This window comes from Lathyrus oleraceus, chromosome 6, assembly GCF_024323335.1.
Source record: "Lathyrus oleraceus cultivar Zhongwan6 chromosome 6, CAAS_Psat_ZW6_1.0, whole genome shotgun sequence".
Classification (NCBI taxonomy): Eukaryota; Viridiplantae; Streptophyta; class Magnoliopsida; order Fabales; family Fabaceae; genus Lathyrus; species Lathyrus oleraceus.
In genome coordinates, this window is record NC_066584.1 from 398,929,233 (window position 1) to 398,954,811 (window position 25,579).

Sequence of the window (25,579 nt, forward strand, 5' to 3'; positions counted from 1 at the left end):
GAAATAGTATGAAAAATTGGATCAATGTCCAGAGTATGGTGAGTCGCGCTACAAGTTGAAGAAAAACAATGGTGATGGCAATGACAATGTTAGTAAGAAACGTCCTCTTGCTAAAGTGTTATGGTACTTGCCAATAATTTTGAGGTTAAAGAGACTTTTTGCTAATGTGAATAATATAAATAATATTATATGGCATGCAGATGAAAGAAAATATGATGGAAACATTCACCATGTAGCTAATTATTTGCAATGGAAGAAAATTGATTCATTATTTCTGGATTTTGGCGTTGAGCCAAGAAACCTTAGGCTTGGGCTTGTCACAGATGGAATGAACCCCTTTGGTAATCTGAGCACTAACCATTCTTCGTGGCTTGTTCTTCTCGCGATTTATAACCTATCTCTTTGGTTGTGCATGAAGTGCAAGTATATGATGTTAAATATGATGATTTATGGACCAAGACAACCTGGAAACGACATAGATGTTTATCTAAGTCCATTAATTGAGGATTTAAAACTTCGGTGGGATAAAGATATTGACTTTGATGATGCATATTCTAGTGAAAAGTTTAAGCTGCATGCAATGTTATTTTGCACAATCAATGACTTTCCTGCATATGGTAATTTGGCTGGATATAGTGTCAAAGGACATAAAGTGTGTCCTATATATGAATCTGATACCTGTTTTCACCAGCTTGAGTTTGGAAAAAAGACCGTTTACCTTGGGCATCAGAAATTTCTAAAACCCAATCATTCTTATCGTAGATTGCGGAAGGATTTTAATGGAGAACATGAGTTTGAAAGCGCTCCTAAGCCTTTAATTGACGATGAAGTTTAGCAACGATAAGAATATCTTAATGTTAGCTTTGGAAATAAAAAAGACAGCCCCTTTGAGAGAAATATTTGGAAGAAAAGATCGGTGTTCTTTGATCTTCCATATTGGTCTAGACACAATATAAGACATTGTCTTAATTTGATGCATGTGGAGAAAAATGTGATGGATAGTTTGATAGGAACATTTTTAAACATTCTAGACAAGACTAAAGATAATAAGAATTCCCGTTTAGATATGGTAGAGATGAGTATACGACAACAGTTGGCTCCAGAAGATAGAGGACAAAGATCTTATTTGCCTTTGGCATGTCACACTTTATCTAAAAAGGAAAAGAAAGGTTTTGCGAGTGTTTGCATGATATCAAAGTTCCCCAAGGTTACTCTTCAAACATCAAGAAACTTGTATCAATGAAATATCTCAAGTTAGTTGGCTTACAAACTCATAATTGTCATGTCTTGATGCAAAAACTTCTATCAGTGGCTATCCTTGACATCCTTCCAAAAAATGTAAGAGTAACTATAACCAGATTTTGCTTATTCTTCAATGCTATATGTAATAAAGTTCTTGATTTCAAAAAATTAGATGAATTAGAAGATGAGGCTGCAATAATATTATGTCAATTTGAGATGTATTTTCCTCCATCATTTTTTGACATTATGGTTCACTTACTTGTTCATCTAGTCAGAGAAATCAGATATTATGGTCCAGTTCATTTAAGGTGGATGTATCCTATAGAGCGATACATGAAGATATTTATAGGATATACGAAGAATCATCACCGATCGGAAACTTCGACCGTTGAAAGGTACATCATAGAAGAAGCTCTTGAGTTTTATTCAAACTATTTGTCGGAAACAGAGTCTATTGGAATTTCGAAGTCTCGTCATGCTGACATATTTGAAGGTAGAGGTATTCAGGATTTAAATGTTAAGTCAATGGATCGGGATGTAGTACTTCGAGCATATTTCTATATATTAATAATCTTAGTGTAGTTGAACCCTACATGGCTACTCACAAAAAAGTTATAAAGAAAAAATATCTCATTGTCTACACAGACAATCATAATTCAAAAGAACTATCATACTTCACCATAAATAGTGTAGTCACTTGAAGTTACACCATCCAAGAATTTTGACAATCTTCACCGACAATCATAATCAAAAAAGAACTATCATACTCCACCCGAAGAAAAGTATAATTCACTTGAAGTTAAACCACTCTAAGAATCTTCACATGTCGAAAATCATGAAAAGTTATGGTGCAAATTTGATGTTGGAAAAAAACTCTTCAACCATCAACATAATCTTACAACATACTTTATATCAATGCCAACTAATATCCATGTGTTAATCTGCTAGAAATAGATGGCCCTTTTCATAACATCGAAAATATCATGAGTACAAAGTTCTCAATTTTTCAAAAAATATCATTTTCTCACAAATCGAGAGAGACATTGCTGTTGGTGCAAAGGTAAAATGAATGGAAATATTCTATTAAGAATGACGGCTACAAAACATGATAAAAGTTACAATGATTGTCACCCTATTTATAAGCTAAAACTAGGGTTACTAGAATAGGATAAAATACTAAAATACCCTCTAACAAACTTAGGGGCTAAGAAAATAGTACAACTAATAAATATGAATTACTTCTAATATCATCCCTTAATTCATATTCCATCAAAACTTGTAACACCAATTCCATCCCTTAATCTGAGAAATTGATCAGTCTTGATAGCTTTCGTCAGAACATCTGCCAACTATTTCTGAGTGCTGCAGTGTACAACTTCTAACACTCCCCTCTGAACTTGATGTCTCAGAAAATGATACTTGGTCTCAATGTGCTTGCTTCTCCCATACAACACTGGATTTCTGGCAAGATTGATTGCAGACTTGTTGTCAATCATCAGCTTCAGAGGTTTGTTTACTTTAATCTTCAGATCCTGCAATAGATTCAGAATCCACACAGCTTGGCATGCAGTAACAACACCTGCAATATATTCAGCTTCACAAGTTGACAACGCCACAACAGGTTGCTTCTTGGAACACCAAGAAATGGGACCTCCCAGAAATTTGAATAAGTACCCAGACGTACTTCTTCTGTCAACTCTGTCTCCACACCAATCAGAATCTGAATAACTCAGAAGTTCTGACTCATCCTTTCTTCCAGAAGGAAATAATACTCCATACTTCAGAGTTCCCTTAATATACCTCAGAATCCTGACAGCAGCTTGGTAATGGGACCACTTAGGTTTACTCATGAACCTACTAACCATCCCAACTGAATAGCAAATATCAGGTCTGGTATTGCACAAATACCTCAGAGAACCAACCAACTGTTTGAAGGTTGTAGCGTCCACATCCTTTCCATCAGAGTCAGAATCCAGTTTCTGATTTGTATCAGAAGGTGTGACAGCAATCTTACAATTCTTCAGATCAAATCTCTTCAGAAGTTCTAATTCATACTTGAGCTGATGCAAAATAATACCTTTCTCAGAGTATCTGAATTCCATCCCTAGAAAGTATGTCATTTTGCCTAGATCAGTCATTTCGAATTCATTCATCAGAACTTTCTTGAACTTGGCTATCCCCTGTTCAGAACTTCCAGTCAACAGTATATCATCAACATATAAACATACCAGAGTCATATTTCCTTCAGAAGTATGCTGAACATAGACACCGTACTCCATCTCACATTTCTGAAAGTCTTGCTTCTTGAAAAATGAATCAATCTTCTGATTCCAAGCTCTGGGCGCTTGTTTCAATCCATATAGAGCTTTGTATAATCTGTACACCATCCCTTCCTGATTCTTTTTCACAAATCCAGGAGGTTGTGACACATAAACTTCTTCTTCTAATGGACCGTTCAGAAATGCAGATTTTACATCTAAATGCATCAGAGGTCAATTCCTGTTAGCAGCTATTGCAATCACCATTCTGATTGTTTCATGTCTTGCTACAGGTGCAAACACTTCAAAGTAATCCAGCCCAGGTTTCTGTAGAAATCCTCTGGCTACCAACCTTGCTTTATGTTTTCCAACTGAACCATCTGGCTTTAACTTCTGCTTGAAAACCCATCTGACGCTGATGGCTTTCTTGTCTTTTGGAAGTTCTGTCAGCTTCCAAGTCTTGTTTCTCTCTATAGCATCAAGTTCTTCTTTCATGGCCTTCAGCCAGAGCTTCTGCTTAAGAGCCTCTTCTGTACTTATGGGTTCAGAGTCTACTAACATGGCACACTGAATAACTTCTCCTTCAGAGTCTACTTCAGTGTCTTGTAGCATGTCAAATTCTGCATATCTTCTGGGGATGTTTCTGATTCTTTGTGGTCTCTGAACTTGTTCAGAGTTTCTAGCTTCAGATGGTTGACTTCCTCCAGAGCTTTGACCATCTTCAGGGCCTGGCATATTTCCAGAGTCTGAATTGCCACCAGAATCTGGATTATCATCAGAGTCTGGGTCATCAGAGTCTGGATCATCAGAGTCACCTTCATCTTCTGAGTCTTCTCCAGAGTCAGAATCACTATCAGAATCAGAATCAACGTCAGAGTTTACTCCAACTTCAGAAATTCTTAACTCTGACCTTTCTTCAGAAGTTCTAACATCAGAATCAGATTGAGACTTATCCCAATTCCAAAATTCTGATTCCTTCACAATCACATCTCTGCTGAATTCAATTTTGTTGGTTTCTGGACAATAGAGCTTGTATGCACCTGTACTGTGGTACCCTATCAGAATCATCACTTTACTTCTATCATCCAGCTTCTGTCTTCTGGCTTCTGGAACATGTTTATAGCAAACAGAACCAAACACCTTCAGATGACTAACACTTTGCTTATCTCCAGTCCACTTCTGTATTGGAACTATTTCCTTCAACTTCTTCGTAGGACATCGGTTGAGTACATACGTTGCAGTGGCAACAGCTTCTCCCCAGAGCTTCTGAGGAAGTTTCTTCTCCTTTAGCATGCTTCTCACCATATCAAGCAAAGTGCGGTTTCTTCTTTCAGCAAGACCATTGTGTTGAGGGGTATAAGGAGCAGTAACCTCATGCTCAATTCCATTCTCCTCACAGAACTTCTGGAACTCTTTGGAGTTATACTCACCTTCACCGTCAGTTCTAAGAATCTTCAACTTCTGACCACTCTGATTCTCAGCCTTCATTCTGAACTTCTTGAATTCATCAAACACCTCGTGTTTAAACTTAATAAGGGATACCCATGTCATTCTTGTGAATTCATCAACAAATAACACAAAGTATTTATTCCCTCCAATCGATGCTACTGGAAATGGACCACACACATCAGAATGTACAACTCCCAAGGCATGTTTTGCTCTTGGAGCAGTTTCTGATGCAAATGGCAATCGTGGTTGTTTTCCTTCCATGCAAACTTTGCATGACTTTTCAGGCTTCTTAATTGCAGGAATTCCATGTACCAACTTCTTTGAATTCAGATGTTTTAAGCTTCTGAAATTCAAATGACCAAATCTTCTGTGCCACAGCTCACTCTCCTTCTCAGCACTTGTTGCACTAAGACATTCTGAGTCTGCAGTTCTGACATTCACCTTGAATGTTCTATTCCTTCCCTGTTCTGACTCCATAATCAACTTCTGATTGCAGTCATACAGCTTCAGAAGATTGTCCTTCATGGCAACTGAAAAACCTTTCTCAATTAATTGTCCCACACTCATCAGATTGCTTCTGATGCCAGGTACATACCACACGTTCTAAATCAATGCTGTTTTCCCATTGTTCAGAATCACTCTGACATTTCCCATACCTTCTGCATTAAGATATTTGTCATCAGCACATCTGATCTTTGTCCTCTTTTCAGAGTCAAAGTCAACCAGCCATTTCTTGTTTCCAGTAAGATGATTTGAACAGCCAGTGTCCATATACCACCAGTCTATCAGATCCATATCATCAGATTCAGAGGCCATCAATAGCACAGATTCGTCATCAGAACTTCTGGCTATATTTGCTTCTTCTGATTTTCTCTCCTTGTTTGACCAACAGTCTCTAGCAAAGTGACCAAACTTCTTACAACAGTAACATTGGATCTTCTTCTTGTCATACTTCTCTTTTCCCTTCTGAGCATTCTTTTGTCTATCAGAGGTTAAGCTTTCTGACTTCTGACCACCATCAGATCTTCTCCTGGCTTCTGACTGCTTCTGATACCTCCTATCAGAAGTTGCTTTCAGAGCCTGCTGCTCTACTTCCCTTTCAGAAGTTCTCTCAGTCAAACGCAACTCTTGCGCTTCTAGACTGCTCTGCAGCTCTTCAATTCTCATGGTGCTCAGATCTTTGAAATGTTCTATTGCTACCACAATGTAATCAAATTGAGAGGTAAGGGATCTCAATACCTTCTCCATGATTGTTTCTTCAGAAAGAGTTTCTCCACACGCTTTCATCTCATTAGTGATCAGAATCACTCTGGAGATGTATTCAGAAACTTTCTCATTATTCTTCATGTTGAGATTCTCATATTGCTTTCTCAAGGACTGAAGCTTCACCTTCTTCACTGATGCGTCACCACCATAACATCTAACCAGTGTGTCCCACGCAGCCTTTGCTGTCGTTGAATCTGCAATCTTCTCAAACACATTTACATCAACACATTGATGAATGAAGAACAATGCTTTCTGATCCTTCTTCCTTACTTCCTTCTGCGCGTTTTTCTGTTCATCCGTCGCATCTGCTGCTACCGGAACATAACCATCAGTGACAAGATCTAGAACATCTTGAGCACCGAACAGTACACGCATTTGGATCATCCAACGATTCCAGTTTTTACCGTCAAATACTGGAAGTTTGGTGTTCATGTTGCCGTTTCCGTTCATCTTTCTACCTTGCACAGTACACTCAGATTTCTCACACAGTGTTTCCCAACCCACAGAATTAAAATTCTGATCAGATTTTGTTCAAGATTCAACACGAATCTAAGAATCAAAATCAAACACACAAGACCTCACGTTCACTCGTGTTTCCCGTGTTTCCCAATGAATCCGAAACGGAGCTCTAGATACCAATTGTTGGTGCAAAGGTAAAATGAATGGAAATATTCTATTAAGAATGACGGCTACAAAACATGATAAAAGTTACAATGATTGTCACCCTATTTATAAGCTAAAACTAGGGTTACTAGAATAGGATAAAATACTAAAATACCCTCTAACAAACTTAAGGGCTAAGAAAATAGTACAACTAATAAATATGAATTACTTCTAATAATTGCTAGCATTTGACTTGGAGCCCTTTTTTGACACTACTCCATCAAGATATTTATTTTTCACATGCCCTGATTTTTCACATTTTCAATAGCTCACATTCATTTCATTGTTTTTTCACATAAGACCTTCCTCTAAAAACCAACACTATATTTAATGAAGTATTATCTTCATTCTTCAATCTTCTTTCTTCAAAAGTAATTTTACTAACAACTTTTTTAAAACTCAGATTTGTTGTCTCATATGTCAAAATGGGTTTAATATGCTCATAAGAAGATGGATGAGACCAAATAAGTCTCAAATATTTATCTTCATCATCAATATTGATTCCAATTATTTCTAATTCATAAACAATGTCATTGAAGGTACTTAGTTGATTTGATAATTTCCTATTTTCATCCATGTGTAATTTATGAAACTACTTCTTCAACAACAATTGATTTAAAATATCTTTTCCCTGATATAGACCTTTGAGTTTCTTTCAAAGCTCTTTGGCTTACGATCTACCAAGAACATTTACAAGAAAATTCTTAGCCAAAGACGTGTAGATTATACTCGAAACTCTCAAATCTAGTTTCTTTCATTTTTCGTTGTCCAAATTGGAAATGTTTCCTTTTAACGTCTTGTTTAATCCTAATTGTGTCAACATATCTTTGATATGAATTTTCCACAAACCAAAATTAATTATTTCATCAAGTTTCTTTAAGTCAAGTTTCATTGCACTTGAAAAGTTTGACATTACAGTCAACCTTTTCCAACTAACACTAAGAGCATACTAAAAACTTATATACTCCATCAAACCAAAACTCTGATACTATCTATTGGAGAATCTATAAAATCAATGATTATTTAGAGGGTGTAAAAAGTACCATTTCTTTTTTTACACTAGGTTAATGTTGGAAAATCAGTATGGGAACAGAAAATAAAGGTGTAGTCAATTATCCACCTTATGCATGAGGTTTTTTCTTGTCATCCCCATTTTTGATCGGGCACCCACACAAGGGGGTTGCAATTACGTTTTTACTCTTATTAAAAAAAATCTGTTTTTTATGAATATCGGGTATTTGACTCAGATACTGGATTTGTTTAGCAATTTTTATTGTTTGGATGAAGAATTTCTAGATTTTTTTCAAGTGTACCGGATATTTCGCAAAATAATGCAAAAATACCAGAATTTTTTTAAATTGTCGGTAAAAATTCAAGGATTTTTGGAAAAATGATGCAGAAATACCATAAATTTAAAATATCCGGAACAAAATTACCGGATATTTATAAGGAACCGATAACATATAAAATCTATCGAATTTTTTAAAATATTCGATACGCACCAAATCTTTCGGGAATTTTAAAAATCTAGTAGACAGTAAAGAAATTATGAAAAAACTTTTTTTTATTACATTTTTAAGAAACTATATAAGATAAAACACATACATATAATGCAAAAATGATATAATATCATTACAAAACAATTTATGTCGACTTCCTAGTTTCTTCTTCCAAATGCCTAATGCGTCTAGCATATGATGATTCTCATGCTCTTGCAACTTCACTACAGTTTTGTCTCCATCAATTTTTGACGGGAGGCAAAGGACAATTGAGTTTCAAATTCACCTAAACCCAATGATTATTATTAATAAAACCAACTACAATCATTTTGTGTCTACTTGAAGTTATGCATGAAGCTATCACTAATGGAAAGAATGTGATGTTAAGGTTCCTAGACAACAAGACCAATATAATACTCTATCTAGAAGCTATAGGGTAACTTATATCAGAAATCGTCATCCACTTCTCACAACCTTGCACACCCAAGTTAGCTACCCACAACGCACTCCTAAAATTCGTCAATGTGTCATATAAAAAATTAGAATACAAATGATGGTGTTGATAAACTTCGGTATCTAATTGCGTTTGAACCAAAGGCCAAGACTCTTCGCCTCACCCAAGTAAAGTTGCAATAGCCCGAAAACCATAATTTCCATCATCTTCCACATTAATAATGTCATCAATGTACTGATGCAAGAAAATGGGAAATTGAGGCAAATATTTTAGTTTAACTTAATTATAATTTTGGTCCCCCTATTTTTTCTTTTTTGGGTTTTGGTCCCCCCATATTTAAAACCACGATTTTGGTCCTTTTTTTAAGTTTTGTAAAAACTTAAAAAAGTGACCAAAATCGTGGTTTTTAAAATGGGGAATCAAAATTTAAAAAAAAAGTAAAATAGAGGGACCAAAGTTGCAATTAAGCCTTTTAGTTTTGAAGACACACTACACAGTTGATTTTCAGTTGGTTTTGTACATGACCTTTTCGTACTCTGACTTTCCTACGAGCCCTCAACATACTCCCACTAGGAAGGATCACGATGCACATCACTCTCTTCACTCTTTTTTTACTCTTTTTAGTTCCCTTCTTTGACTTGTACTTCACTGGTGGTGGACACATGAAAGTTGTGGATGAATGTGTTAGTTCATGCACTTTCTTCTTCATCTCCCTCTGGCCTACAATATCCAGTGTACCGAAATACGTCTTTAGCTCTTCACACTCTTCTTCTAAATCCAATTGTGTTCCATTTTCTTCTCAGTGACCTTATGCTCTTCAATGAATAATTTCTTCCAAAACACATGTATCAATTCTAACGGAATAGGCTCTCCTTGTATTTGATAACCTGCAAATTCACACGCACAAGATAACTCATGTGTTATTCTAATAAAGCAACCACATGTTGATTTTTCATAACCAACGGATTGTATCCTTTCCAATGTGTTGTATACACTGTCTTGAAACAAAGTTGTGCAATTTGGATTAAAATGGAGTGTTATACTAATGCTTAATGTTAACAACACTTTTATTAAATGATACTCTAATTTAACCTAATTGCAGCTTCAACATAGTGTTAACAACATCTCAACTTCTACATAAATCTCTCTTACTACTTGTCAACATATTTTTTAGTCTCCAGTAAGCAAACTCAATCCTAAAAAACATAAACAAAACAAGATGTCATTATTTAATAATTAGTAATGTAACTATATTCATATTCACATTGATGTACTTGTTCGTTATTGTGTTCTATATATGAGTGACTATATTAGCCCAATCAATAACAAATCTTTCTTTATAGGGTGTTAACCAAGTTTCATGCACATATTAAACAAATTTTGGAATATCAACACATACAACTTAAAAATACTTTAGGTGTACCAAAAAATTAGTCTTTGTATTCGAATATATGATATTGTTCCACATATCCATAATATGTTCATGCCTATGTGATTCGACATAGTCAATACACTTCATCCTAACATTTTTTGAAATATGGAACTGACACAACAAATGAGTTGAGTTTGGAAACACAACTTCCACAACATTCATTAATGTTAGTTCACGAGGTAGCAACTTCTCTGAAGCGAACAACTCTTTTAGCTTCCCTAGTATCCGTGTGAAGTTTTCCTCCCTTTCATGTTCCATATATGCAAATCCGACCAAAAATATAAACTTTGTGGATGTAACACCAGAAATCTCAAGTAGTGGTAGTCGGTACCTGTTTGTTTTGTATGTACATTAAATCAATAATAGCCCGCAACAACTTCAGAATGTGATAAATCAAAATAGAAGCAATTGGAATAAGAAGTACTTGTTTGTTTTGTATGTGCAATAAAAAATCAACACAATATGAAACATATTCAACAACTTCACTGAATCAAGGTTCGTCCAAAAGATATCAGCAACAATATTTAAAGAGTCCATGTTTCTTGTCGAGTACATGTATTTATCTTCATGAATAAGACTCGGCAGATGTTGTATTTTAGTCAACGAACCTCTCTTGCTCGTCTGGAATGTAGATCTTGCCTTGTAGACATTGGTAACACTCGTTAGATTTTCTAGATCTCTATTTTTCAAAGCAACAACTGTGTATCTAGGAGTCATATTACATTTGGTCATGTCATTCACAAAATTTCTTTCATGATCTTTTAAACGATCTAATACGTCATTCCCATCTAAGTTCTTAGAAAGTATATGATTGTGAAACTCACACATAACTGTAACCTTCCAACCTCTTCCACTTGACACAGATCTCAGCATAAATGGACATTTCACTTTTATAGTATAACTTCCTGCAATCACATCCTTTTTCTTGTAATTTCCTCCTCTCTCACTATTCATAATCAATTTGTATTTCCTTCCTCTCATCCCATTTGCGGCATCGAAACAAATAGTAACACTAATAATATCATGTTGTTTAACAACTGAGTGCACTCATGCCAAAACGTCAGTCCGGGAGAAAAATATCTGACATTTACAACATATACAAAATAATTTATCGATATGAGAGATATCTGAAATAAAAAGGAACCGTTTATGTAAAATATATTCCATTAGTGGTGAAAAACTGAGTAAAATCCACAAGAGAACCATTAGGATCAGGACCACACAAATAAAGCATTATGAACTACCAGATTTTTAGATTTATGGTATATCAGATTTAAAAAAAAACGGTATACAACCAAATCTACTGGATTTTTGGAAAGTTCTAGTAATAATAACAGTAAAATCTTGCAAATTCCTGATTTCATCTAAAAAAATAGGCAAAACTTCAAAACGTATCCAAACTTTTACTAAAAATCTAGAAATAATTCAAAAATATTTCCAAATTTTTTTCTAAAAAAATCAATAAAACTTCAACAAATTCTGAATCTTTGCAAAAAGCTGGTAAAAATTTCTGAATTTTTGCCAAAAATCCAGTTAAACCTCATATCGGGTTTTTAAATGTTCGATAAAAAAGCATAAAGACACTGTCTGACAAAACTTTTCGTACCAAATCTTTTAAAATAACTATCGTATTTTTAATCTCTTCTGGTTTTTACAAAGAATGGTTTTTACAAAGAATATTTTTTTACGGAATGTAAAAACTTAAAAGATAAATAATATTAAAGGTAAATTATCATTATTACAAAATATGGGGATGCCAGGTCAAAAATGGGATGACAGGAAGAAACCTCCATATGAGGAGTTGCAAGCCCCAACAATTGATCAACTATCTGATCCAAACTCAAATGTTTGGCATCACCATATGCTTCTTAACATAAACTCAAATGTTTGACATCACCATCTATTTCTGAACATTTTTAATTTGAATATTTTATAACATAAACACACATTATTAAATATCAAAAACATAATCGAAATCGCAATTTTTTTAAAATATTGTGTCTCAAAAAGAATTTTTATGAAAAATTATTTAAAATAACTTCAAAACTAGATAATTTTTTTAATTACGATATCCAAAAAAAATTCAATAAAATAATAAAATATCTAAATAACATTTAAAAACTATTCAAATCAATTTTTATTTGAGCCTTTTATGAAAAGTTACTTTGTAAATTATTTTACACTATAAAAATTATTTATTAAAAAAAAAAACGGCCCCATATAGCGTTACCCTGCTTAAAACCTTCCCTCCTTTATAGATTCAGTGATGTCTAAGACAAGAGCCTATAGTTATACTAGCAAAAGGTTTGAATCTTCTGTTTGGGACTACCTACAGAGGCGTTTTAACCTCTCTGTATTCAGGAATTTAACCATCTTCAATTTGTGTCATGTGTGAGAGATAAATTGAGGATGTATGGCACACATTTTTTAGATGTAAACAGGCTTAAATGTTGGAATGAAACAAAACATATATCTGCATCTAGCTTTCAATTAGGTTTCACTCATGTGATCAGATAGCAAGATTGTAATGGTTCAGAAACCAATAGCAAATGAGCTTAGAAACATTCTTTTGCTTTGCATACCATTTGAATACTGTACAAGAAGGGAAAACAAAGGTTATTGTTATTATTTTTATTATTATATATATACAGAAAAGAATAGAAGGAAGCAAAGAGGGAGGAACCAACTCTAGCTATTGACACCAGCAGCATCAGAGGAATAAATAAACAAAAAATATATAAGCATCTGGAAATAAAAGTGTAGGTGATTACAAAGCCTGTCAAACTGATGAGAACAGGTGGTTTAAGAGTCAAAAATATGGTCAGATCGTCTGCAACAGATGCGTGAAATAATTGCATCCATTTGTGCGCTACTCCTAACTGCTGAAATTCCACCATCTCTTCTTTTTCTTTATATAAGATGAAGGCATTTCTGAATATGAATTAACATAATACAGTTAAATACGATCATGATAATTAAACTGGATGTGCAAATAATTGAATCATTAACTTCTTAGCTCAAGAGCTTCGTAATTTCATTTATTGTGTGTTTATTGAGTGTTTGTATAAAGGATAAATTTGTTACCTCCTTCCGGATAAATTGAATTGTAATGCACCTCTGCCCAAAAGCTCAGAAATATTACTGCAGAAGTCACAGGTAAAGAAAGGTCTTACACTTAGCATTTTGCTGAAACAGGAATTAATATACTAACAGTACACATCACATAGATTATGCACCACACTCAGAAATTACTATTTTCAGGATATTGATCATTTCACATTTTACATATCAGAACATTTTTTTAAACCATATCTACAATTGCATGAACTTTATCAAGAAGAATTTTTTGAATACAAAGTACATAAACAAAATATGTCATCATTGTTTTCTCTACGTCTTAACAAATACTGATAAAATCTTACCCCTTCCAGACTTCTGTATCTGTGGAAGAATCTCAATGTAACATGTGTCCTTGAAAGATGTAATCACAAATATTTTGACGCCATACTGAAAGGACATGAGAAATTACCACATATCAGTCACAAAAGTAGTTGAGGAATAAACAAAAACGCAATGATTATCATTAACGACATCAAAACATACTTAGACTATGTCTTCAAAACAATAATTAAAGAAATTTACATTACAACATCTTGTAAGTAAATATCATATCGCCGGTGTTCACCATTTTACAGCAGTTTCTATTTAAAAACAAATAATTCTTTTATCCAATAAGGATTATGATGCCAATCATTTAAACCTATCATAAATCAAGGATTTATTTTTAGAAAAGAGCTTAAACCATTAATGTAAATTCAAGACTGTCTCTAAAGCTGTAAATACTTAACTCGGTCACACGAAAGCTGTAAAAAAAATCCAGAAGCACGTCTGAAAGGTCAAAGCTCTATGACACCAATTCTTCATTCTTTAGGATTTTGGGTTTTAATTGTTATGAGGGGGCACTGGGGTTTGGAGCATTAAGAGAGAGAGGGCTCGCAAAGAGTTTGGAAGGACATGGTCTCAGAGTTAACAACAACAACAGCCAAGTCTTATCCCATTAAATGGAGTCGGATACACATGGATCAACTTTCATAGTTAAAATGAGAGAAATTCTAAGTAGGCTTGTAGTATGTATCATTGAAACGACAGAGAGCAAAAACCATAGAGAACTTCAAAATATTTACCAGAGTCTCAAAACCGGGAGCAAGAGCCGTTGAGCGAATTTGGTGATTAAATGTGGACAATTAGATTAATTAAAGTTGATGGATAGGAGTTGGTGTTAAAATAAACTCTTACACTTGGTACAGAAGAAAAGTATAAATCAGAAGGAAAAATTAATAAAAATTATGTATTTCCCGCATACCCAATCTGCAGCAGCCTGCAACGTGACATGATCACCCCACTCACCACTCCTACAACATCACACATAAAGCTATCAGCAAACATATACTTCAATAAAGTCATATCGTCATAAATAACACAACAGTGTCTGCACATAGTCGCATACTTGCTCATCTTCTTTAAATATTCACTATAAGACATTGGAACATAACCAGCATACAGATCTGAGTCGGACTTGAGCTGTCAAAACATCAAAAGAACACTATCAATACATATGAATATTGGAAGCACCACCAAACATGTAAAAACATTATTGTAAAACCAACAAACCTGTTGAACAATTTGTTCCCGTACAAATTTGTGGAGGTTTGGAGAGCGATAGAGTTGATCTGACAAAGCACGAAACTGAAATAAAATGAAATCAACAAAGCAATCTTTATTAGTAGAAAATTGTATATGAAATCTATGCATTGTGATCAACAAAACAAGTTATTAATGCTAAAAAATTAGAATATTCCAAATCTTTAGTTATATTTCAATTTTGCTAGAAACAATAATAATGATATACAAAATTAAGCTTGTACTTCATCAAACTTCAATAATAACAAAACAATTGAATTGCAATAGATAGAAAATAATGTTTAAAGAAAATAACAAATATAATAAGATTTATAACATTTGTAGAAAAAAGGAATGTTGACAAACCTCCACCCCAACGCAAAGGATTTACTTTCGATAAACTTTAAGTATGGAGTATTTAGGCTATCAATGAACCATGTTATTCACTTGTATAGATATTGGTTAAACTCTGATCTTCTACTCATAGTACAACAAATTTAAAATTTTAAGATAAGGAATGAATTGACATTGTTGTGTCTCTTAGATGGATGGTTGGTGGAAAGATACGATTTAAAAATTGGAAATTTGAAATGCTATTTCCTTTTACGCGAATTGGAAAATGGTATTGTTAAGAGTCTCATATCGGACAATATATGGTCTGAACATGTGTTTATAAGTGGGGGCAGTCCTCACCTTACTAACCGGTTTTGTAGGGTTGAGTTAGGCCAAATCAGACATTCTTAACATGGTATCAGAGTCTGGTTTAAGATCCGGTGGGCCACCTACTATGGTTTCCGGGCCACCCACCATTTATTTTCACGCTCCAGATGTCTAGTCCTGGGCATGAGGGGGGGTGTTAAGAGTCCCATATCGGACAATATATGACCTGAGCATGTGTTTATAAGTGGGGGCAGTCCTCACCTTACTAACCGATTTTATAGGGTTGAGTTAGGTCAAACCACACATTCTTAACAGGTATAAATAATTAAATATATGTCTGAAGTTTTCACAAGCCAGTTTGGATTTTTTTTCTTTAAATACTTAATGAGTAGGAGCAAGTAGGGTTTAATATAGGCGTGAGGCAGTGTTTGGAAGGGTAAAAACTCCCTCAATTGTTAAGCCTACTTTTCACAAGTTATAACATTAAAGTCTCATAATATGTTTCTCATAATAAATTTACAAACATTTTAACAAGGATGAAATAAATCTTATAATACATGAATTGAATTGAATTGCATTTTAGATGACTATAGGAAGCACCACACGGAAAGATTAAGAACCAACCTGGCAGTTACCATCTCCTTCAACCTTAGACTCAATCAGTTCATATAACTGCAGTCTAACAGAATTCAAATTATTAAAATTAGATATACGCTCAATGACATAAAGGACAAAGATAAGACAGAATTTGTTCTAACTTACATGCAAAGCGGTGTAGAAAAAATAAAAAATGAGGTTGAACTACATAGAACAATCCTGTATTCATGTTAATAAAGAAGATGCCAAGTAATTGCCTTTAGGCAACTAGTATGGCAATTGCCTTTGGAAACTAAGTCAAGAAGACTCTAAGTAATTCAGGAGCTACGGGACTAAGGCACCAAGTTATTTAGCAACTAACTCATTAAGGCATCAAGTCATTGAGAAACTAATTCAGTAAAGCAGTTGAACTGCATCAGACCTTTTACTGAGGGGCACTTCCCCCTACACTTCTCTAGATAAAAAATGAAAACTGCACTAAATAGGGTATGATAGAATACGAGCACTAGGTAGGTCAGTAGGTGTGCCCCTCAAATTTGTGGTTCTACCCAATGATTTAAGCGAACAATCACCACTAGTATGCAAAAGGAATTGAACATGATTGCTCAAATCCTAGTTTTCCTTTTCTTTGTTACTTTTTCCCTTTCCAGATCTTGAGGATGTGTTATCCTTGTCGCGCCATTTGAACTTCTCTTTGAGGATACTTATTCTAAAATAACTACAGTTAGGGCTGTTCATGGTATAGTTCTGTGAGAAAATTGAACCGAACCGAACCATTATATATGGTCATCCGAACCGAACCAAACCGTTTCCATTTTTTCAGAACTGAACCAAAATTATTGGTTTGGCATAACAGTTCGGAAGTCCGAACTGTACCAAACCATTAGAAGACAATTTTTTCCAAACCGAACCATACGTAGTCTACAATAGATATGCAAAAATTTAAAATTTTCTTAATGCAGAGAGTATGAGAGGTAAGCCTTTGCAGTAATATCCAATGAAGAATTTGTCCTCTCTTCCTGGCTTTGGTAAGCGCTAACAAAATTTTGGGTGTTTATTTTATTTTTTTTGAAGGACACCAAGTGGCTGTATTTTTTGAGAGGGGGTTGTTCCTCTTTTTATAGTGGTATAGAATAATAGTTCTAGTATTTAATTGACTTCTTCTAAGAGACTAGTCAAACAAACCAACAGACAAAATAAAATAAACCAAGACCTGTCTAGCAGCCTTTGATGGTCGGATATTTCTTCATCGTCAGATGGCATTTTTTCGTTGGTTTTAGGAACATGCTGAAAACATAGACGAGAAATAGAAGCATGAATAATTACTTAAATTAGACTTACACATTTAAACTATACTTTTAATGATATATCGTTTAAGTATAAAGCTTAAAAGCTCATAATTTGCATATGCACATCTATGAACTTGTACTTGAATTCTTAACAAAATCATCCAAAGAAGAGACAGAAGCAAGTTGATGCACTAAAGCCACACTCACCGGAACTGAAACCATCTGGTTTAATCTTTTTCCTACTTCACCGTCAAGAGAAGACTCATCCGATATTTCCAATGAATGCCACATTTCATCAGTAATGGTGGGAAACTCTCCTGACCTAGAAGACGAACCAAATAATCCAACTTCATGTGCATCGTTTTCCCTTTCATTTGGACAACTTTCCTCCATTCCTTTCATATGGCATGATTCGCCAACAGAGTTCTGGCATGATTCGCCAACAGAGTTCTGGCAAGATTCATTGCCTACGTGTTGATTATCTATCATGAAAAAGTTTTTTTTTTAAAACTATTACATATGAAAATAACTAATAAACAGCTATCACCAAGCTTGTACCGAAGTTATAGCTCCTATTTGAAGAAGATAGCCAATCTTGCGCATTTACGGATGCCCGCACTTGCTCATTCTCAAAGTTTGAAATCCCAGAAGCCTCCATAGAATCAAGTTGTGATAATTCTTCTTGATAAGCACGTGCAACAGCCTCATCATCTTCAACATAAGAAGGCTCGCAGAAGCCTTCCCTAACATATTCAACTTGACTTAAATCGGGATCACATCGAGTTACAACACCAGGGTTACCACCATGGGAAAATGTACAAACATCTAGAAGATGTAAGCCCCAGCGAACAACATCAGGATCGATGTCATGTGATGTCATCATGAGCCTACCAAACACATCTAACTCTATATCTACCTACTCCAAAAACCTTCGATTTGATTTGATTTGAGTGTTATGCTTGTAAGAGTTCAATTTGCTGAAAAAAGAACAAAACTTGATAGTCACACTTCCTATTTATGTCTAACTAACAAAACCTATTTCAAAATGGAAATTTTGAAAAGCACAAAGCATCGATGATCAGATCAAGAAAATTGAAACAAGAAATGCCCTAAATTACATAGACCAACCAATACAATGCTAATTAAAGTTAGACATCAAATTTAAAAAGCTACGAAATTGAATTGCATAAATGAACGGAAGCAAAAAAGAACCCTTGATTTTTCACTTCCAAAGCATCAACTTTTCAACATTCAACATGCAAAGCAATAATCATCATAAACGAAACCCTAAACCCGTTTTCTGAAACCGGCATTTCTAAAAATCCGGAGAAAAAAATCCAATACAAACAGTTAAAAAGGAATGATATGAAAAAGAAGAAGGGTGGAAAAAAGAAAGACGAACCTTGCCGAAAAACGATGAAAAAGCAAAGATGGATGGGAAAGGCTAGCGAATGAAAAGAACAGAGGGAGGTGTGAAAGGAAAAGAGCGAGCGTAAAGGAATTGAGTGAACGAATGATGAAGAAAACGATGGTTACAGAATCTGGATTATGTAGCAAATAAAAAAAACAGTGAAATCTAAAAATAAAATAAAAAACATAAATACATCAACAAAGTTATTTAAATTCATTTCATAATTTCATTATGATATAAATAAATATTAGATTATAAAACTTTTTTACTAAGATTCAGTTGTCTTCCATATTGGAACCAAAAATGTGGAGAGATAATGAATTTAAGTGGGTGGAGTGAACTTCTAATACTTTGAAATGACGTGTGTTGGACTTTATATAGTGTGGGTTTCCTTGAGGTTTAGGATTGGGTGCAGGCCTTTTGGTTGTGAGCACCATGTGAAATTGGACTTTCATTATAAGATCATTGTCGCTCTTTGAGATAATATTATTGATGGACTCTCACTTAAAGTTTCTTATCGCCTAAGGCGCAATATAAGTATTGGTCCAACATTAAATTTGCAGGTTTCATCTTACTTAAAGTTAATCTCACGTCGGATCATATAGTACACCACGAGCTATGGAGACAAGTAAATCAACTTATAGTTTCACATGAGGGACTCAACTTAAAGTCTTGTCTGAGGAATGCTTAAGGGTTTTGCTTATTGATTTATGATGTATGAATGCATGAATGGATGAACAATTTTTTTTATTAGTTTCCACAGAACTTTAGGGATGGGGTTCAAAATCTGGGGACCAACATGACGAAGTGAGGTTTAATAATGACTGTTTTTTAAAACAGGTGTTTTCACTTTGCATGACCTATGAATTTTGAGAAATTGGGTGTAAGACACTGCCCTTAGAGTCATGGACTCCCTTGACTGTTTGTCGCTTATGTCAATTTACTTGTCAGGTGACAGCTTCATCAAGAAAATCTACTCTAAGTGATATCTTCGTATCGACCCTCACGAGAAAAGCTCCTCGGGGACCTATACTACGCGACCATCGGTATAGGCCGACCAAGGTTAAATGTTCTAAAAAGGGGGTCTTAGGGTCACGGACTCTAATGAAGATAAAGATGCTTATGTCGAAACCTCAACGATCATCGATACCTCTAAGAGAGTCTACCACTAAGTGAGGTTCTCGTACGACCCTAAACGAGGAAAGCTCCCCGGGGACCCATACTACTCAACCTCTCTTATCTCAAGTAAGCTCTCAGACTCGGGTGAAGAGTCTTTCATACATGGTTTTCATTTGCAATCATTATTGTAGCCATTTTCCTTCGTCACAAAGCCAAAGTTTGGAACCAATAAAGAAATATATACTCAGGTTAGTAACAAAAAAGCAATATATACACTGAAAAAAAAATAAACGGATAAATCCCTACATACGTAGAAAAGAAAAAACAACCCAAACTAGGCTAGACTTGCTTAGGAGTTTATATTTTCCCAGCAGAGTCGCCAGTTGTCGCTACCGGGATTTCACAATAACGAAATTGGGATTGTCGTCGTATTTAAAGAGAAAACAGGAGAGTCGTCATCGAATTTTATTTGGGGTTTCCTCTATGGGAGAGGAGAGGGAAAATAATCAATAAAATCCTCAAAGAGAAAAGGTGCACACGGATAGTGCAAGGATAAATAATCGGTCTCACAACCGAGATTTGGATTCGGAAGTCGATCACGCAAGGAAAAGGTATTAGCACCCCTCACATCCATGATACTCCATGGGAACCATTTGGCTTGTTTACGTACGTGAGTATTTATCTCATTTATTATTTTGTTTTCAAAAGAGTGTGAAAGAGTGGGATTTTGGGTTTTATTATTGTACTCGCCAAGGATTGTGACTCTTATGCCTACGTATCACTCACCGGGTGATGAGGAATCAAAGTTTTGTAGTTCGGAATAAAAAATGTTTGTGTGGTGGTTGATTTTTCCTTTGAGAAAAGGATTTTCGGAGTGGTGCCCTAAGGCACAAAAGTGAAGTTCGATGAGTTATGTTTTTTTACCTTGAACAAGGGTTTATGAAAAGAGTTTGTGATTAGATTGCGCTAAAGTCTATGGGCGGAGGTAAAAATTCTAGACAACAAGCCAAGAGTATTGCGTCCAAAATAATCAGAGTAATGGTAGGAATATTTCATTCTTACTCATTCTCCACCACTTAAGGCTCGTGGCGCACAATATTAATCTTAGTTTTAAGTATTTTGAATTTGATTATGAAAATGCCTCTTGATGTTGAATCAAGGGTTTGTTGATTTGATTATGAAATTGGGTGATGGATAAAATATATACAAAGTAACCAAACAAGAAAATAAAGGGTCTCATTGTAAGGTAGCCCAAGATAAAGTTTTGTGTATGCAAAAGTGACCTAAGCTAACAAATGATAATGGTCTTGCAGTCATGCTCCATAGGGTGGTGCCATGATGTCATTCTTAGAACAGGTATGTAAGTTACAGATGAAATCCAAAGTTAAAACAGAGTATCACAAGATAAGGGTAAGGTCCTCCAAGCAAAGGTCCTAAGATGAGATCCTCTAAGTCCAATTTGATTAAGTGGAAGGAATATTTTTTTGTCTTATCATTTTATCATGTTTTTTGTTGTTTTTAATGTATGATGACAATAAAGATAAATGACAATGAATAAACATGCATGATGAGTTTATACAATGATGATAATGATAATGAGTACTTGAATGTAAATTATAAAGTAATGACATAAAAGTAAAGAACAAGTAATAGAGGTAAAGTCCAATAATAAATGGTTTGTGATAAACAAAGTTAGTGGTTAGTAAGAATATACAAGTTAAACTCTTAGGGATTATCTATCTTAGATGAAAAGATTCAAAATATGATGCATCAAGGGATAACTTATCACTTATGCAAACCCCAAGTTCATCTATCAATAGCTTAACAAAAGGAAGACTTTACCAACTAAAGGGTTAAAAGTTAATGTGTTGATTAAAAGATTAAGTTAGGTAAGTTATAAAGATCAAGGGTTAATGTACAATATGAACAAGTTAGAATGATAGTTAGTGGGTTAGTATAAGCAAAAGAAATAACATGAATCAGATGGAACCAACAAGTTAGTATGCATCCAAGCTTCATATATATGTCAAATGATCCAAGTTGGTTGATATAGAGACAACCTACTTATGCTTCAAAGTACCATGAATGAAACTTTGATCATTCATTCGTAGGTTTGAAGCATGGAAGGTTCAAACATCCCTAATCAAACCAATATCATGACCTAATAGACATCATTAGCTACTCAACTTCAAGACCTCATAACTTAATGAAAAATTTCTCAAATGGAATAATAAAAAGCATAATAAAATAGTAGAGGTAAAAATAACATGAGTCTATGTTGAAAACATTTTCAAAAAAGTAAATATAAATGGTGAAATAAATGAAAAGATAAACAAAAGTAAATAAATAATAAATGGAAATAAAATAATGGAAGAAAGGGAATAAAAACAAAAGTTGGGGCGTTGGGATTCAAACTCCCAACCTTGTGGTTGCAGACCAAAAGGCTAACCATTGGGCCAAGCTTGCCCAGCTGGTATATAGGTGCGCCTAATAATATATATAAAAAGAAATAAATCCAAAAATAAAAGAAACAGAAATAAAGGAAATGTGATAGGTGTGAAGGAAAAGGAAGAGGAGTGTGGGAACAAGGGCCAGTGGGATTAAGCCCACGAAACACTCAGGGAAAAGAAAAAATAAGTTCCCTCATTCTTCGTTCAAAAATTTAAAACTCTCTCACTCTGTCAGGTCGGAGCTCGTGGTCGACGGCAATGGAACTCTAACTACCACCCCCAGACCCACTAATCTCAACCTTTTACTCTGTTGATCATGAAAACTTAGCTCTTTTCAACATATTCTCAACCTTCTGAGCAAATCGAAGGAAAATAGGTAAGAACCCTAGAACTAAGAAATAAAGTTAAACGGTGGACTTAGACTGGATGACTTTGAAAACTTAGGGGAAACACACCCCTAGTTGAACTCTACAAGCGAGTAACTAAAACGCAAGCAAGTTAAGTTTTAGGGTCTACCTTCACCAGAGAAAATGACCGGAAAAATGATACCCATGTTCGTTCTTTGCTCTCTCTATTTTCGCACTGTATTTCTATTGTTTTCTCTAAAAATATGATGCTTAAATAGGGGAGTAAACAAGGGTTTGGGTTTATTTTATCAGAAAGGAAAGTAGTGGACTTTGCTTGTGCAAGTTCTGCTTGTCTATTTCCATGCTTGTTGTATGAAAAGCAACACTGCCAACTGTACCTCAGTTTGTCCTGTTGCAGCTTGTATGTCTTGGATTGTTGTATCCCATATTTTTACTTTTTACCTTAGTAAAACAATTAAGTGATTGTGTGCTTTTTGCATTTGATGTTGCTTGAATTTCCGAGACAGGTTGCAAGGCTTGGCATGGACTGATGGCTTGTTTGAACTTGTAGGTTTAGTGATGTTGAGCCAATGATGCTATGCTTGAAATTTTGTCATGACCTAGGATTGTATGGTCTGATGTGGTGAAGTCAACTACAGGTGATTGTTGCATTATTGGCTGCAAGTGGATACTAGTTATTACCTTGTTTGAAATATGTGAGATGAATTGTTGTATTGCTGATGTTGTCATGGGCTGCAATGAAATGCTAGGAAATGCTGAAAAGTTGTTTGTACTTTGCAGGTTGAATCAGATTTTGTAGGTGAATTATTGTTGTTTTTCTTATGTTCTACAACATTTGGTTTGTGGTTTGCATCAGGTTCTTGCTCATGTTTGCATAGCCTCATGGTTTGTGCATGATGATGCTCTCATTTGCAGGTTTGGTTATGGTTCTGATGTTGTACCCCATGTTTGCTCCATTGACTTCATTCTAGTTTGGTGTGCTTTGTGGTTTACAACAGGTGTGATGTGTTAGTTAGCTCTATTTAGGTTCCATTTAGTTGAGGTTATGATGTCGTGCTCTGATCATTTTTGAACTGTTATGTTGTAAATTAATCCATTTAAACCTCAATGCTAATGACTTGTAATTGGCCTTGATGTGTTTGAACTCTGACTTGGTCTATCATACTATAAATTATGCATCATGATATTATGTATTGTTTGCTCATGTATGTATTATTGCTTCATGTCATGATATTGGTTCATACTTATGCATTTATGACTTGGTAACCTTATGTAGCATGGAATCATGATTTGTGTTTGTTTCATGGTCTCATTCATGCGCTGACTTAGGGTTACATTGCTAGCTTTGATTTTTGTTTTATGGTTTATGTATGTTGTAGGTAATGCATGCCATGACATCCAAATTGGAACTTCAAGCATCCAAGTACACATGGCCAACCAAAGATCAAAGATGGAATTTGAAGATATGATTAGAATTAAGGTAGAGATTTTGGATGAAAAATGGTTGAGTTAACTTTGGTCAAAGTTGACCAAAAAGTCAACGGTTGACCAAAGTCAACATTTGGTCAAAGTGCAATTTTTTGTAATTTTTCATGTATGGACATTTGTAATGAATATGTAATAAATGGAATTTGATGTTTTTTATGAAATTGGATTGATATTTGAATGGACTTTTGTATGGTATTTTAATGAATTGTATGGAATGAATCATGACTTAAATTGACTTGAACATGAACATAACTTGGATTGAATCAAACCAAAGATTTATGAATAAACCATGAAAGAAACAAAATCAAACCAATGGATGTGTATAGATGATACTAGACTTAGATGAATCCCTAGGCTTTGGAAAAGACTAAAATGGTCAATGACATGAATAAACCAAGGATGGATTATGTACTTGAAATGACCAAATGAAAAGAACATAAGCAAGTCATGGGCAAGTTAAATGGGCTAATCATGAAAAGTCAAGGATGAATGAAAGCAAATGAAAGTTATAGGGCCATGGATTTATACTAGAAACAATGGTTACAAACAAACACAAGGTGACACCTGTGAGACCATGAAATGAATGTAATCAAAACTAAAGAATCAAAATGAATGTAATCAAAACTAAAGAATCAAAATGAATGGCTATGAACAAGAAACTACTAAATGAATCAAGCACCATAAATGAAGGAGAATTAGATGAAATTGCGGTTTCTTGGACCACAAGTTTCATCAAGAACCATGGTCAGTCAAAATAGGGTTTTGAAATGTAAGGGATGTATTGAGAAGATTCAAAGGATTGGGGTATGAACAAACTTTGGATTTTAGGGGTCTTCAATGACATGGTCAAGATTCATGGTGTCGCATCTCGAAAAATACGATTCCTCGCGATGGTCGCGGAAAAAATTACGTTCGAACAGAGTCGCCACCGAACTTTATTTATCCTAATGAAGGAATAGGAAAATATCGATAAAACCTTTAGGAAAATGGAATAATGGTCGTCGCAACCATATTCGGGTTCGGGAGTGGATTACGTAAGGGGAAGGTATTAGCACCCCTTACGCCCATTGTACTCAACGGGAACCTTTTAGTTCTAATTTGCGTTTCGAGTGTTAATTTATGTTTGTTTGTTATCTTTGGGTTATAAAATATTGAAAATAGAAATGGATGAGAACCTCAGAAAGGAGAAAGGGGAGGTTTTTTATTAGTGTGCTCGCGAAGATAGAGCAATTTCCTGCCTACGTATCCTTATGG

The 25,579-nt window shown here is 34.8% G+C and overlaps 2 protein-coding genes and 1 long non-coding RNA gene across 6 annotated transcripts; 1 reads left to right on the plus strand and 2 right to left on the minus strand.

Moving 5' to 3' along the window:
• Positions 1–8,795: 8,795 nt before the first annotated feature.
• On the minus strand, positions 8,796–11,217 carry LOC127095843 (uncharacterized). Its single transcript, XM_051034474.1, has 4 exons — positions 10,872–11,217; positions 9,639–9,718; positions 8,995–9,065; positions 8,796–8,886 (listed from the first exon to the last, which is right to left on the minus strand). Exons 1-4 carry the CDS (start codon positions 11,215–11,217, stop codon positions 8,796–8,798), a joined length of 588 nt encoding a protein of 195 aa, XP_050890431.1.
• Positions 11,218–12,813: 1,596 nt separating this feature from the next.
• On the minus strand, positions 12,814–19,145 carry LOC127092291 (OVARIAN TUMOR DOMAIN-containing deubiquitinating enzyme 9). Of its 4 annotated transcripts, none has more exons than XM_051031137.1 (11): positions 18,892–19,145; positions 18,048–18,466; positions 17,697–17,939; positions 17,414–17,487; positions 16,228–16,282; positions 14,935–15,009; positions 14,771–14,844; positions 14,627–14,675; positions 13,686–13,770; positions 13,348–13,404; positions 12,814–13,194 (listed from the first exon to the last, which is right to left on the minus strand). In XM_051031137.1, exons 2-11 carry the CDS (start codon positions 18,090–18,092, stop codon positions 13,139–13,141), a joined length of 813 nt encoding a protein of 270 aa, XP_050887094.1. In that variant the 5' UTR covers positions 18,093–18,466; positions 18,892–19,145; the 3' UTR covers positions 12,814–13,138. The 4 variants fall into 4 exon arrangements, with proteins under 4 accessions (XP_050887094.1, XP_050887093.1, XP_050887091.1 ...); XM_051031136.1 differs by having other exon boundaries at positions 17,697–17,956; positions 18,892–19,132; XM_051031134.1 differs by having other exon boundaries at positions 17,697–17,971; positions 18,892–19,120.
• Positions 19,146–22,547: 3,402 nt separating this feature from the next.
• Positions 22,548–24,507, plus strand: LOC127092292 (uncharacterized). The gene is made up of 3 exons (XR_007792150.1): positions 22,548–22,845; positions 23,388–23,835; positions 24,217–24,507. It is a non-coding gene; the product is annotated as an uncharacterized LOC127092292 (long non-coding RNA).
• Positions 24,508–25,579: the final 1,072 nt, after the last annotated feature.

Coding starts and splice junctions, on each gene's coding strand:
- LOC127092291 (XM_051031134.1), bottom strand. CDS start 18,372: ATGATGACATCACATGACATCGATCCTGATGTTGTTCGCTGGGGCTTA. Junction 15,010..16,227: donor AAGGAGATGGTAACTGCCAG/GTTGGTTCTTAA, acceptor ATTTTATTTCAG/TTTCGTGCTTTGTCAGATCA. Junction 13,405..13,685: donor GATACAGAAGTCTGGAAGGG/GTAAGATTTTAT, acceptor TGACTTCTGCAG/TAATATTTCTGAGCTTTTGG.
- LOC127095843 (XM_051034474.1), bottom strand. CDS start 11,217: ATGAATAGTGAGAGAGGAGGAAATTACAAGAAAAAGGATGTGATTGCA. Junction 9,719..10,871: donor ATTCCAGACGAGCAAGAGAG/GTTCGTTGACTA, acceptor GTGAATTTGCAG/GTTATCAAATACAAGGAGAG. Junction 8,887..8,994: donor GCTATTGCAACTTTACTTGG/GTGAGGCGAAGA, acceptor GACGAATTTTAG/GAGTGCGTTGTGGGTAGCTA.